Source organism: Aptenodytes forsteri, unplaced genomic scaffold, assembly GCF_000699145.1.
Source record: "Aptenodytes forsteri isolate BGI_AS27 unplaced genomic scaffold, ASM69914v1 Scaffold2, whole genome shotgun sequence".
Lineage (NCBI taxonomy): Eukaryota > Metazoa > Chordata > Aves > Sphenisciformes > Spheniscidae > Aptenodytes > Aptenodytes forsteri.
Window position 1 is genome coordinate 8,054,538 of NW_008795695.1, and position 13,653 is coordinate 8,068,190.

Genomic DNA, 13,653 nt, shown 5'->3' on the forward strand with positions numbered 1-13,653 from the left:
GGGTGAGGCCGGGCCCCGCCGGGGGGCGGCTGCGCACGGGTGCTCCTGCCGTGGGAAACTGCTGCTTGGCGCGGGCGGGGCGGCCTGCGCTCGGCCCACTGGTGAAGGGAACGAGAGTGGGGCCCTGTGGCATCTCTGCCCCGCACGGGCTGGAGCTCCAGTTTAAACGCCCCCCTCGTTGCCCCTTCTCACACCCTGGTGTTGAGGTGGCTTTCCTCAGGCAGAGTCTGGTGGTGTGGGTCTCTGGAGAGGACCAGAGTGACCAGGGCAAGGGCTCCCATTGGGTGCCTCACCCCGGCCTCTGGCTGGCCTGCACATGCAGAGTTACACCCAGGCCCTCAGCTGGCCATACGTGTGTTTGTGGCTTTGCAGGTGGAGGGGCCGTGGGATGGCAAGAGCGGTCCAGGCCATAGGGGCTGCCTGGGGGCCTTGCAATTGCTATAACAGGGTGCAGTGACCCACCACCCTTTCTCACGTTCCTGTAAGGGTCCTGTAACTCACACACCCACGCACATCCTTCCGTTCAGATGCACCAGGAGAGCAAGCGTCACATGAGTTCTTCAACAGAGAAAATGTCAGCTGTGCTTGCCTCACAGACGTTTCTGCTGCCCTCTAACACAGTGAAACTATCTCTGAAATGCAATGAGCTATTTCCTCCCCTCAGATAAACTAGATCCAAACGTCTCCTGGGGCAAAGACGCAATCTTCCAGGTAAAGCATAGGGTAGGCAGCTCTGACTTTGTCAGTCTCTCTGCATGACCTTGAGCAACTCACTCAGGTCCTGCCTACTACTGAACTATCTTGAATGGTTAAACTCTTTCTCTCCCTAATTCTTCCATCTTTTCCGTAAGAGAAGGTAAAACGCTTGCCTGCTTCGCAGAGCTGTTACCAAGTTTGAGTAATTATTTTCTGTGGTATGAGATGGGTGGTGCTATTGAAATACAAAGCGTGGCGTTAATGAAAAGCATGCTGCATGAAGTCTGCAGGGCAGACTTCGAACACTAGATGTTGCTACAAATTGAAAACCAAGTGATCGCTTCAGCTACGTCAAAAACAGAGAATTAGAGTAACACTCTTTAGGAAATGCAGTCTGAATACAAGAGCTGGTCTACCGTCCCACCAGAAATAAGGCAGTCTCACCAACAGGCTTTATTCTGGATGTTGGAATTTAGTTCCCCCTCTTCTATCCCTGGCTGTATTTGCTGTGGTGGCATTCAAAGGCACAAGTATAGCCCGTGACAGGTTTAAGCCTGACGTAACACCATGCTTCTCGACAATTTTAATAACTACAGTACTAAGAAAAGCATATCTAAAATGTAGAAAAATCTTTTTCTTTAGCAAAAATAATATCTATTTTTTTGTGATAATATGCATGCACTGAAGTTTTGGAATGGTGCAGAGCATGTATTTATTTGAAGTGGGGTCCTGTATCCCAAATTTTATTACTGTAATTCTGAAACATTCTATGATCTTATAGCATTTTAATACACAGAAGATGTGGCTTATTGAGGCCAGTCAAATCACTGAGAGCTGAGGGTACTTTAATGAACCAGAGATTGGGTCAAATCCTGATAGTGCTTTCAAGAATTAGAATCAGAGCACCTCTCACAGGTTAATTTTAGACAAGTAAAATCCCACAGGTGATAAACAGTTTGTACCTTTATACCTTATACTGGAAGGAATATTTAAATCCTGATAAAGCCTGTTCTTGTATTTGGATATGTGTTATAATAATGGATTCCTCCATCATTATTATATGGGAGGTTTTTTTCCTCCTACAAAGCAATTAAATTCCCCATACTGCCAGTCCCTCATCATTTGACATTTACCTCTGTCCCTGGCTTCAGTTTGGTCACTTAGTGAGCACTTGAACATTTACAAGCTCTTCCATGAGAAACATCTGGAAGAACATTCACTTGTGGGTCTGCCACTTTGGTGCTTGTAGGATTGTAACCTTAAAGTATTCATTCTTAGTAAATACGGAGATATCATAAACATTGCATTTTTCTCCTGTTGAGACAAACTAGAACTGAAATAATGCAAAGTATATTTTATTTTCCCTTTATCTGAGAAATATTTAAAAGAATTGATCTGAAAATAATGACATTTAGACATACCCTTGTGCTTATATTGAAGACACATGGACTTCACACAGGCATAATAGTCACAGAGTTCACTGTAATCAGCACTTTTATGTCTCTAGAAAGAATGTGATGATTCTTCAACCGTGTTAGTGGTGGGGATGCGTTTCAACGAGGGCCCAGCTGCAGGAGGTGTCGTAAAACTTGTAGCAAGTCTTAGACCATTCCACAAAGAACTTGCAGCACGTAGAGGTAAAAAGGAGATGAGGTTTGTAACAATGCATCTGGGGTCCTCACAGTGGTGAGAGCATATTAGGTCAGTGCCACAAAACATGTGCAACTTACCCTCCACCAGACTATGGCCAGCTCCTTTAAAAAAACCCCAAAACCACCACTCATAAAAACCCTCTAGTAATTACACTAGTGACCCAAAGTTTTTAATCAATGCTGAAAACACTGAATACTTTTCTCCCTCACCTTGCAACTCACCTGAAACACGAGCTTTTGGCCTGTTCTGAATGCTGTTCTGCACCTGCTAGTCAGTAATTGCACCCGGCTGTTTCCCTTTGGCTGAGCCTGGGATTCCCAGACTTGGCATGGGAGAGTCCCAGAGGAGCCAGGATGTAGCTGCAAACAAGTTCCTCACCCCTGTAAAAAGTTTGTGTTATTTACAAGAAGTGGAGGAGTTTTCCTCTCATGGTGCTTGAGTTAAGCTCAGAGAATGTGGCACAGAAAAGCTATGACCCAACGCACCTCCCCGTTGCTACTGTGTTTTTGTTTCTGCAGCTGCTGAAGGAAGGTTTTTGTTTGTTTTGCTGGGTTTTTTCTCTTTCTCGGGGGCTGCCCTTTATATTCCGCAGAAACAGTTGGTACATTCGCTGAATCTAATTCACCTGGTTGTTTTCCATACCTCTGCTCCATAAGCAGTTCTGCTCGGGCAGGTAAGTTCAAATGCTCTGTCACGCTGACTCCCCAGGGACTAAGCCTTACAGGCAGAGTGACCCACCCACTAAAATCTTGCTGCCTAGGGAAGACCTGACTCATTTTCCCATTAAGAAAAGGGTTTTTCACTCAGTGGCAGGGGACAGAAAACATTTCTTTTTTTCTCTGAACTGGAAAGAATGATTGTAAAACCACAAAAATTGTTAGGGGAATTCAGAATAGGAGCGGGAGCAATATTAATCAAGTTAGGTGACTGAACTCACTGACCTTAGCATCAGAACACTCTACTGAAAGCTTTTCATAGGGATATTTGCAAAACCAAGCACCTATGCCTACATTTTTCTGCCCTCCAAGGGAGGTCTCAATCTAGCATTGTTTTATGATAAAATGATTAATCATTATGATTTTATTGTGCATGTGATGCTTCTGGGGTGCTCATGGTGTTCTAGTTTATTTTCCATGCTACCATAGTAATTTTGTGAAAGGGGAAGAAAACCACAACTAGGTGCTTGTAGCTTCCTTGGCAAAATATCTACACTTTAAAAAAGTGTAGACTTAAAAAATCTACACTCTTTTAAGATACCCTAGAAAGCCTGAAAAAGTAATTTACGGGTGAGCTATGATATGGTTTTTATAGGTTGGTGAAATAAGCACTTATGTCCAAGGCTTTATAAAGGTGATGTGGGCTCACTTGGACATTTGACTGTTTTAGAGGTTGTCCATGAAATATCAATGGTAAAAAGAACCGGTTTGGGAAAATGTGTGAATAATAGACATGCGTTAGTGTAGGTAGTACTAATAGCTGAGCTTTGCCATTTCACACATTGGCAGAGGAGCAGTTAGAGCATTGCACTGAGGCTCAGGAGATTTGGGATCTATTTTCAGCTCTGCGTTGGGCCTGCTGATTGGCTTCTAATTATTCTGCACCTCAGTTCCCCCATCTGTAAAAAACCAAGAATGAGACCAACATCCTTTATAAACAGCTTTAAATTCTGTTGATGAAACACACTTTATTAATAGCAATGATACCTTCTCACACACGCTGCTGTTAAAAAAAATAAATTGTAAATTCACAAATGTCAGTCAAATTATGGTAATGTGCAAGTGGCTATGGAGAAAATAAAGAAGAGGAGGACCATCATGCCTGCTCCATCACTGCCGTGGAAAATGGGATGTTAACCTAGACTCACCTTTGGAGTCAGAATGGCAACATACGTAGTGAATTAGAGGTGTTGGTCTATATTCTTGAGGTCTGTCACAGAAATGCCCACTAAACTGGCAGAATCAGCAGAAATCATTGACTGAACGCGTCTAGAACATGAACCACCCTCTCATCCAGGACTGAAAGTGCACCTTCAAGTGGAAGACCTCTCTTCCTTCAGTTTAAACTTGGGCCAGGTACTGGCCTGAGTCATAGCAGGGTAGGTCTCTGAAATACTCAGGTCAGAGGTATTTCTGCAGAGCTGAGACCCCAGCCTGCCCTCCACTCGCCACATGTAGATCTTCGTATCTGCCTTGAACTGAAATTAGCCATCTTGTGCGTGGATGCAAGGATCTTGCCCGATGTGCATATTGCAGCATTTTGTGTTAGACAGATGCCTCAGCAGATTCTGGTTACGTATTAGGGCTACAGCTTACTCATTACCACAAGAGGGAAGCCAATACTAATAATATAACTTTATTTGTGTATTAACTATGGTTATTGTGGCAAGGTTTTTATCCATTTCAAGGCTGTTGCATATGTCCTTCTCTTTCCTTGCAGCAAACGTGCATTTGATCATATGTCAGAAACTAAAGAACATTATTCCACATTCCATTTGCTCAATGTCCTGTGAAATGAATGTCATGGATTTGCCTGTCTCATTTGAATGGCGAATACACAAACCTGAAACAGAAAGCTGGGATGAAACTAAGCTGGTTGTTTTCTTAGCAAATTTAAACAGTCCACATGCAAGTAAGGGGAAGTTCGGTGGGCACGGCACTTGATAAAGTAAAGATGGTGTTTTCCCTCATTTGGCTGAGCATGAGAAATTAAAGACTATTCTAGGAGTCATAGATACAACTATTTCTAGTAGCTCTTACCCCATAGTAATGACAAATTAATTCAGCAAGTCCTCTGACTTGTTCTTTAGCCTGTTTTGCAATGTATGTGAGCACCTTCTTTATGGATTCATTTACTGTGGCAAACCTGATCTCATTTACTCTGCTGCAAACCAGAGTAACTCCGCTGATTTCAGGAACTTCATTGAATCACTTACCTTGCGGTATGGTATCTGTGAAAGTCACCCTTGTTCAGATCACATGTTGAAGGCTTAAACCTGGTAGGTCAAGATTTGTCATTACATTTCATTTTGCAGCCAGGCGTGCGTGCAGCCTTTTGAAAAAGGTCTTCGTAAAGTGGTGAAAGCAGTGCTTTTGCAAATGGGGCTTTTTAAAATGGTCTGGGTGTAACACAGAAACTGAACAGAGATTCATCAGCCAAATTTCTTTGGTTGATGTTTTCCTGGTCTGTCTTCTAGATTGCTGCAAGATATAAATATATGAGAGTCGCTGTTCAGAAGATTTCTGTAGAGCGTTGCTGGTGTATGGCACTGGTTAGAGATCATAATTCTTGGTGTTTGGAAGTCATGATTTAGCTTGTGTATTTTTTGAGGAACAGAAATGTGAAGCCAGAAGCAATGCAGAAAACCACCTATGTTGAGGCTTCCTGTGAAGACCCCTAGGGTGTTCCCTGCAAGCGCAGGAGAGGGAATCAGGGCAAGGTTGTGAAAGTCACAGACATAGATTGCAGTCCCCAAAGGACATTTGCATAACTAGCTTCTTCATTAAAAATTTTTTGAAATACTTTAGGAGCATTTTGGGTATTTTATTCTCCACACCACTGCCCCCTCTTTACAGCAGTCGTACCTTAAAATGCTTTCCTAAAGATGCTGCTGGTCTCAGAGAAATTGTCAAGCTTAAAAGGGGAAACATAGCCGGAAATATTGCTATCACCCAAGTGGGCAGACGCCTTTCACAGACCCTCACAGTACATCGTTCTTCAGGTATTCTCACACTATTTTTCTTTCTCCTTTTCCTCCAGTGCTGTTTTAGGCCCCAGTCCCGCGTGTACATATGCATGCATTTAACTCTAAGTACATGAGCAGTCACACTGCCTCCAGTGAGAATATTCACATGACTAAAATCATGCACTTGCATAGGGATTTCCTGAATGAAGGGCATAAAAGGAAATGGCCAGGTTAAAAATAATGGGTTGGTTTTATCCCTGATGTAATGCCTTTGACACTAGTGGAATTATACAGGGCTGAAATGGATCCAGTATGTCCAAACAAAGAACTATCTCCAGCTCCCTCACCTGCCAGTTTCCGTATCTATGTTTATGGCATAATCAAAGTCAGTCCTCCTTTCCCCGTGGCTGAGGCTGGGGGGAACTCAGATCGCTTTGCACCAGCAGGAGCTGCCCTCCTTCAGGACAGTATCTCCCCGGGTCCCAGGTGTGTTTGCCCTGCAGCGCTGTTACGCCCATGGAGCTTCACCACAGCCTGTATTCCCCGTGTCCCTGTTGCCCGGTCACTGCCACAGGGGGTGGCTGGGGTGGCTAACAACAAAGCAGGTCTTGCCTGTCCTGCCACTTACCTGCTCCTGTCCGATGCTGAGCCGTTTCGTGGCCTTAGCAGGAGCTGCTAGTCTTGGGGCGAGAGCCCCTCTTGTCTCAGTTGGTGTCTAACTTGCTTCTGTTTGTCTCCTGCACCAGCGCTGCTTTGTTCTGTGTGGGTATTAAACACTCCAGATGAATGCTCGCGCTTGAAAACAGCTGGTATGTAAACGTAAAAAAAAAAATTAAAAAAAGGTTGTTAGGCTTAGAAGAAACTCCTCTTAAAAATGTTTCTCCCTCCTTTCTGGGGCTGTCCTGCCCCATGCCCGTGTGGTGTTTGGGAGTCCCCAGCCCATGCCGCTGTGAAGCTCTGACCTGGGACCTGTGTGAGGCTGAACTCACACCCGCAGCTGGACTTCTGTGCAGCCCATCTATGGTTTCCTCCAGATCACCAAAAGCGTGTGCCATACCTGCCTGCTCACCCAAATACTCACTAACATGGGATAGACCTCCGAATGTCAAAAGTTAGGGAGTCAGGAGAGAGAGGAAAAATACCCACCCCAAAACACAACGCTGAATAAACAACCTCTAGCATCCAGGGCTCATGACTGCTTTTGACAAGATCTATCTTTAGTTATAATAGTGAGTCACATCATTGTGATCTGACTTTACGGTTAGTTTGAGGTATGAGCCAGGCCATGGGATTGAGAGCGAGAGCGAGAGCATCATGGGATGTAGCTGTAAAATTCCACTACTCGCTACTCTCTAAATCAGGTTTGAAGAGCATTAAGAAACAGGAAGCGTGGGGGGTGGGGTGGGGGGGAGGTATTTTTTCAGTGGAAAATTATTGCGGCGCATGGTGCATCGTGATGCAGTTCATCGGTGCAGGGAGAATAATAGGGGAGACGTATTAGCAATCGGAGACGGCCGTAATAGTCTTGAGCAAAGCACACCTCTCCGCATAGCTCTGTGTGCAAAGTGTCACGTCTAACCCACCCCACCAGCCACTACAAGCTAATGCAGGATTTTCTTGGATGGTGCTGCGTTGCTTAGCAACATTGCTAGGCAGCATGCTATACATCACACACGGCGCCGGCTACTACGGCGTAGCAGGGCTGCTTCCAGTTATTTTTCTCTGCCATAAAATATTAATTTTCTGCTCGCAAGCAGACACGGCACCAGGAGGTTGAGGGACGCTCCCTCCCGGGCGGACATGTGCAGCTCCTGTTGACTGTAATGGGAATCACAAGGAGCCCCAGGCTGAGCTGAGCTCCCGGTATGTAAAATGTGGGCGTGATTCTTGAGATATAAACACTTGCCATGCCTGAGAGGGAATACAGGTTGGCTTTAACATAAATAAATAAATAACAAGGCAGCGAAGGTGATGTGACAGACAGAATAATACATGTAACATATACCCCCCTACACTTTTTTTCTTTGACTGGCATAAGCACATCCTGTTGTGAGGACCGCGTGTTTGTGTACACAGAGAGAGGGACGTTTACTTGACATTCTGGGATATTTTTGAGGCTCCTCCACACCATGGCACTGTTGGATGAGAGCTCACATCGCAAACACCGGTGGTGGTTTTTTAGACTGATGAGCGTGATTTCAGTGGAGGCTGTGTGCCAAGCCCCCTCCCCAAAATGATTGCATAACCAGCTGTTGCATGCACACACACAAAAAGAAGAGAAAACCAATCCTATTCTATAAGAAGCTGAGGCGTTATTACAGAAGGCAACCAATGGAAAGTCTGGTCCCCAGAGCTACAGGGAAGATGGCATCTGCAGCTCGTTTTGGGTGTGCGGACTCAGAACTAGGAGCTGTCTTGTTCGAGGGCAAAAGAGGCCTCTGCAAAGGGTCTACACAGGACAGAGTTTGAATAGTTCTGAAATCTCCAGACCTAAAATGCTCATTTTTTGGACATATCGTTACTGATACTGTTAGCAGGTGGCAAGAAGGGAGGGATGCAAAACTGCTGATAAAAGGCAGCAGATAGTTTCTGGCATCTGAACACTGTGTTTTTCTTCTGCACATCAGCGCACAGACTCATTGTTCGAGCCAAGCAAAGAGGGAAGCAAGAGGGGAAAACCACACTGTCAAAATACACAATGGTTTGCGAGATGAACAGCTGCATTACCCTTCGTTTACACTTGCAGATATGGCAGCACTGATGCAGTCAGCAAAACTGTGTTTTGTCTGACAATTATTTTTCAAGAGAGCAGGAATTTAGTTTTAGCTTAACCCGTGCTATTGCAGGCACACCTTACTGCATCTTGGGGTGTATGGTGCCACCAGATAACTCACTTTTCTACAATAGAGTGGTATGTCTTCGCACTACAGATCCTGGAGGAGTACAGTGACTGCAGTTTGATACGGAAACTGTTCTTGTGGCATTCAATGGCATTTGTCCAACAGCAGAGCAAAGACAGCGACAGAATTTCCATTTCACGTTTTTTACCAAATCGTGGCAGACTGAAGCGAATTCAGTGCCCAAGGCTCAGCTCCTCTGTCAGGCTCCTCAATCTTTGTTTGTACATAAAGCCAATTTAATCCTAGGAGAAGATGTTCAGAATTTGCACTGAGAGTAGTATATGTACCTAACACTTTGGAGTGAAAACTACTGCTACAGACAAATAAAATATCATCCCTCCTGTACCCGTGCTTCAGGCACAAGTGTCATCTACAAACCTGTCCCAGTTTTGCAGCCATTTTTGTCAGGTGAGATAAAATAGAATATTTATCATCTGTCTTTTTTTTAACCTGAAGGACTCAATTGGAATGATTGCCCAGTTTTATTGCTAGATTTTTAGCAAGATATTTCTTCCATAAAATGCTTCAACAAATATTGACAGCAGTCACAGTAAAATTTAAGGTGTATGAAAAATTTGCAGAATTTCACCACGCGCTTGCAAATCTTTCTGTCACTTCACAAAGCTTCTCAGCACTGATCACTTGACAACGGATGAAGCTGCTGTACTTTTGGTGAATGAAGACCCAGCAAAAAAATACGAGGCCTGTAACTGTGCGCGTTCACTGATGTCTCAAGGAATGGCCCAAGGCTTCCCCTTGTTATTCAAGCAGAGGCATGAATTGCTCCAGAAAGGCGCCCGTGAGTGGTAGAGGAATGCCGCACGTCCAGGACAGCCAGGGCGCCATGCCTGGTTCCTGCCAGCGTGAGGACTTCAGCAGCAGAAAGGTACTTTGCTGTGAGCGTAAATGTCATTTACACCTGCTGCAAGACCTTTGTGGAGTCTTAAGTCTTAATACAAATGACGATCTATCTCAGCCCTTCCTGAGGACTGAGAGTCATCACAGCAAAATTTCAAAGATAAATTACACCTTACCACAAAACGGTGCCAAATACAGCACGTGCAAGCCTCTAAGTCTGCGCAGAAAGCAGAATAGTGTTATGTTGGGCAGGAGTAAAAGAAGAAACAAGCTCATCTCTGATGAAATTGGAAAAGAAAATAGCTGAAGGACTTTTTCTCTCTGTGAGTTTCATGGTAAATACCACTCAGTTTTCGGTATCGTTAACATCTTATTATTGTGACTACTATTAAGCAGTAGCCCCACCTACTTTTGTCTGTGTTTTGTGGGCACGTCTCAGCATTTTACAAGTTGGAGGTTGTGCTAAGAGCTGGAAATATTGTATCATTGTTTCATTACCACCTGGCTTGAAGAGAGGATCCATTAATCTGGTTTTGTAGGCATCTGCTGTGAGAAAGTGAGGGAGGAGGCTGCTACAAACTCTACTATAGTTACTGTGAAACTGGAATTATTTTTTTAAAGAAGAGGCAACATTTCCCTTCTGCTTCCTTAAATTGATCATCACGGCTTCATTTTTTCCCTTCTATTTATTTGCAAGAAATAAGGTTTGTTTGTTTGCTTCATGCTACAAGAGGTGTCACAGTCGTCTTTCTCTCCAAATGACTCAGGGTCAGTGTAATCTGGAAAACAACTCTAACAGAACAAACTTTTCACAGATAAACCCACAAGAACTGAATCCAGTGCTGGTCTCCTCCAAAAACTATTTGCATATTTTCCTTTCCATTATATCTATCTTGTATGCGTGGATAAGGGACAACATGTAGTTATGTTCAGAAGGAGAAGAGCTCTTCTATAAAGATGTGGACAAAAATGTGGTATGTCAGAGAGGTTACATGTCACCTACTTTTCCTGGAAGAACTCTTGAAATGAATATAATTGGGAAAAAAAGTGAAAACCAGCACTTAATAAAAATTAAGTGCAATCAGATAGGATGTGTATGTGTTTGTGGGGTTATCGGTCTCCCTGACTCTGATACTTTAAAAAACAGTATTAAAATTATGAGCCAGACCCCTGAGAATGGATAAATGAAAGAAGGAGACTAGCCTGATCGTTTGCCCCCTCTGCACGTGTGTTTTAGGATAAGCTTTTAATTAAACAGTCACCTGCTATTTGTTCACAGAATACCCGCCTCATCGACTCGAAGCAGGTGGCGACCACTGAATAGTGTTTTCAGACCCCTGTCTGTCTGGGTGAAAGTGTGATGGAAACGCCTTCAGGAAACCTCCCAGTGAAGGACTGGAAGCATACGTACAGAGTATAATGCAGAAGTCACAAGCTAACTAGTGAAGACGGAAAGGAAAAAGTCAACTTGTTCTTTAGCTCGGTGCTGTCGGTCCTGAGCACTGAATGTGGTAGGTGTTCTTAAAAGAATATCTGATCTTGTAATAAAAGGATATAACAACTTAAATGCACTAAAAGGCTAGCTAAACCTATTTGGACCATCATGATCATCTCTTCATACTTCCTGCAAAATTCAGGCCATTGATCCTCAAACTACAGTTCCACCCTTCACCCTCTGACTACTGTTTGAGCTGTAATATATGTGACTTTGCTGTGATTGTATTCTTTTGATGCTTATTTTAAATGTGTTACTTGCATTTTGCCTTGCACTTTTGATTTGATGTTGCAGAGTAGCCGGCCCAGGTTTGCTTACAAAGATAAGCACAAAGGCTTTGTATGCAAAGTTAGATTTTAAATATTGCTAGAAGCAGCCTCATATTTATGATGTTTTGGGTTTTTTATATTGACTTTTATTTATATTTACTTTTAATTTTATTTAAACATTTATTTATATTTATATTTCAAATTGCAGTGAATTGAAAAATGAACAAAAAAGCATGGGTTCTTTTGTTTGTTTTTTTTTGTTTGAAGAAACACTCCTCCTAAGCAGAGAAGAAAAAGAAATCAGGAATTTTGTAGATGTAGACATTTCAAGATGTCTTTCCTTTTTTAAATGAGGGGAAAATTAAAATAAAAGTAGTGTAACTCCTTCCTTTATTCAGTCATTTTTAATACCAGAGTCCTAAAAGCTGGTTTGGAAGATGAACATGCATTACAGAAATATCTAAGCATGCATTTTTTTGCCCTGGTCCTAGATCAGTGACAGTAACACCCTGCTGGATATTTTTCCAATACATGGGAGGCTGCTGATTGCTGGTTCATAGATGTTGGGGCCATTTTGTTTGTTCCTTAAAATCGTGTTAATGTTGCTGCCATCTCACAGTATAAAACCATGCTGTTGCTACGAACTAAGAATTCACTGAAAAACTCAGTTATTGAAAAACAGTTACAGAAATCTTTCTGATTCATGAACGTAGCTGTACTGATTAGGGGTAATAGCAGCACTACCATAGCCAGCTTACTCTCTGTCAATAAATCTGTTGTTTCAGTCTGGGTGAGTAACGTGATCTAGCTTTTGGTATTACACCGTTGTTCTGGGTAGTAACATTTGTGCTCAGGTGTAATGTGAACCCGTCATTGACAGCGTGTCAATGAAAGTGATGCCAACCTATGCTTTAGTCAGCGTGTCATTGTGCTCCTTACTCCAGCAAATTGTACATCCTTGTAATATATGTTATGTAGTCAATGCTTTTTTTTGCTTTTTAGTTTGGAAAAAGAGAGAGTTTGATTCTGATCTCGCGGGTCACACGGGGCTCATGGGGCTGAGATGCCCCATGAAGATCACAGGTAATTTAGTTAGAACCGTTGGAGCTGCATTGCTCTAAAATTGGAGAAGGGCTTGAAGAATTCACCCATGGTTTAATTTACACAGCAGTCATTCTCTCGCAACTCTATTCACTTTGTTGGTGTGAGGAGGACAGAAGGAGGACAGAAGTTTCCAACTCCTTGTCCAGGCTCCCTGTCGCATAGGCAGCCTAAAATTTGTTGCGGGCTTCTTGCCACACTGACTTCCCCTTGATGACCTTTGTGGTCCTCTTTCCAGCCTTGACAGTCCACTAAAATTCATGTTAAGTTCTACCTGCAGGTGGGAGGGACTCCTGTTCATCTTCAAGTTCCAAGAGCTATTCATTGCATCTGACTGTCACATAGCCATTCAGTCCTTCCTCCCAGGTGTTTTCCGTCTTTCTCCCGTAGCTTCAGTTTGTATTTGGTGAACAGTGACCTCTTCAGAGGAATCTCATTTACTTTATCTTTAAAATGTCTTTCAAACCACAGCGATGTTATAAACAAAAAATAAAAATTACTATTTATGAGTTGCATATTGTAATCCACCAAACAGTTCTGAAGAGCAAGTCACAGGAAACAGGGTTGGGAAAATCTATTTGCTCATCAGCCCCTGTCAGTGCTTAGCTGCTTCTCCACAGGATACTGTCAAGTGCTTTTTCCAGCTGATGTTTAACTGGCCTGTTCTGACTGGCCAGATTAAACATTCCCATGTGGGTTCCTGTTGAGGGGGGTGTCTATTGCAATAAATGCTGCGAATACCCTTGAGCTCAGCTAGCCTTCTCTGGGCTTTGCTGCCTTGTTGGAAGGTGCCAGCAAAGGAAAATCTGTATAGTAAAATTGCTGGCCAGAGGTTTGGAATAACTTCTGATGCAAGGAAGGAAGATAGCGACCCCATTTCTGGGAGAAATTTTTCCAGTATTCAAATTTAAACAGTTAATTTGGGAACAGAAAGTTCTAGAATGGGGGGGGGGGGGGGGGGGGGGGGGGGGGGGGGGGGGGGGGGGGGGGGGGGGGGGG

The 13,653-nt window shown here is 43.5% G+C and overlaps 1 protein-coding gene across 1 annotated transcript in view; it reads right to left on the minus strand.

The window, feature by feature from the left end:
* Nucleotides 1-13,653, minus strand: part of ATP5O (ATP synthase, H+ transporting, mitochondrial F1 complex, O subunit) — an 86,705-nt gene that overhangs the window by 3,780 nt on the left and 69,272 nt on the right. The window contains exon 2 of the mRNA XM_009283077.1: nt 761-796. Within this exon, the coding sequence (XP_009281352.1) occupies nt 761-796 (36 nt within the window). The remainder of the gene's footprint in view (nt 1-760; nt 797-13,653) is intronic.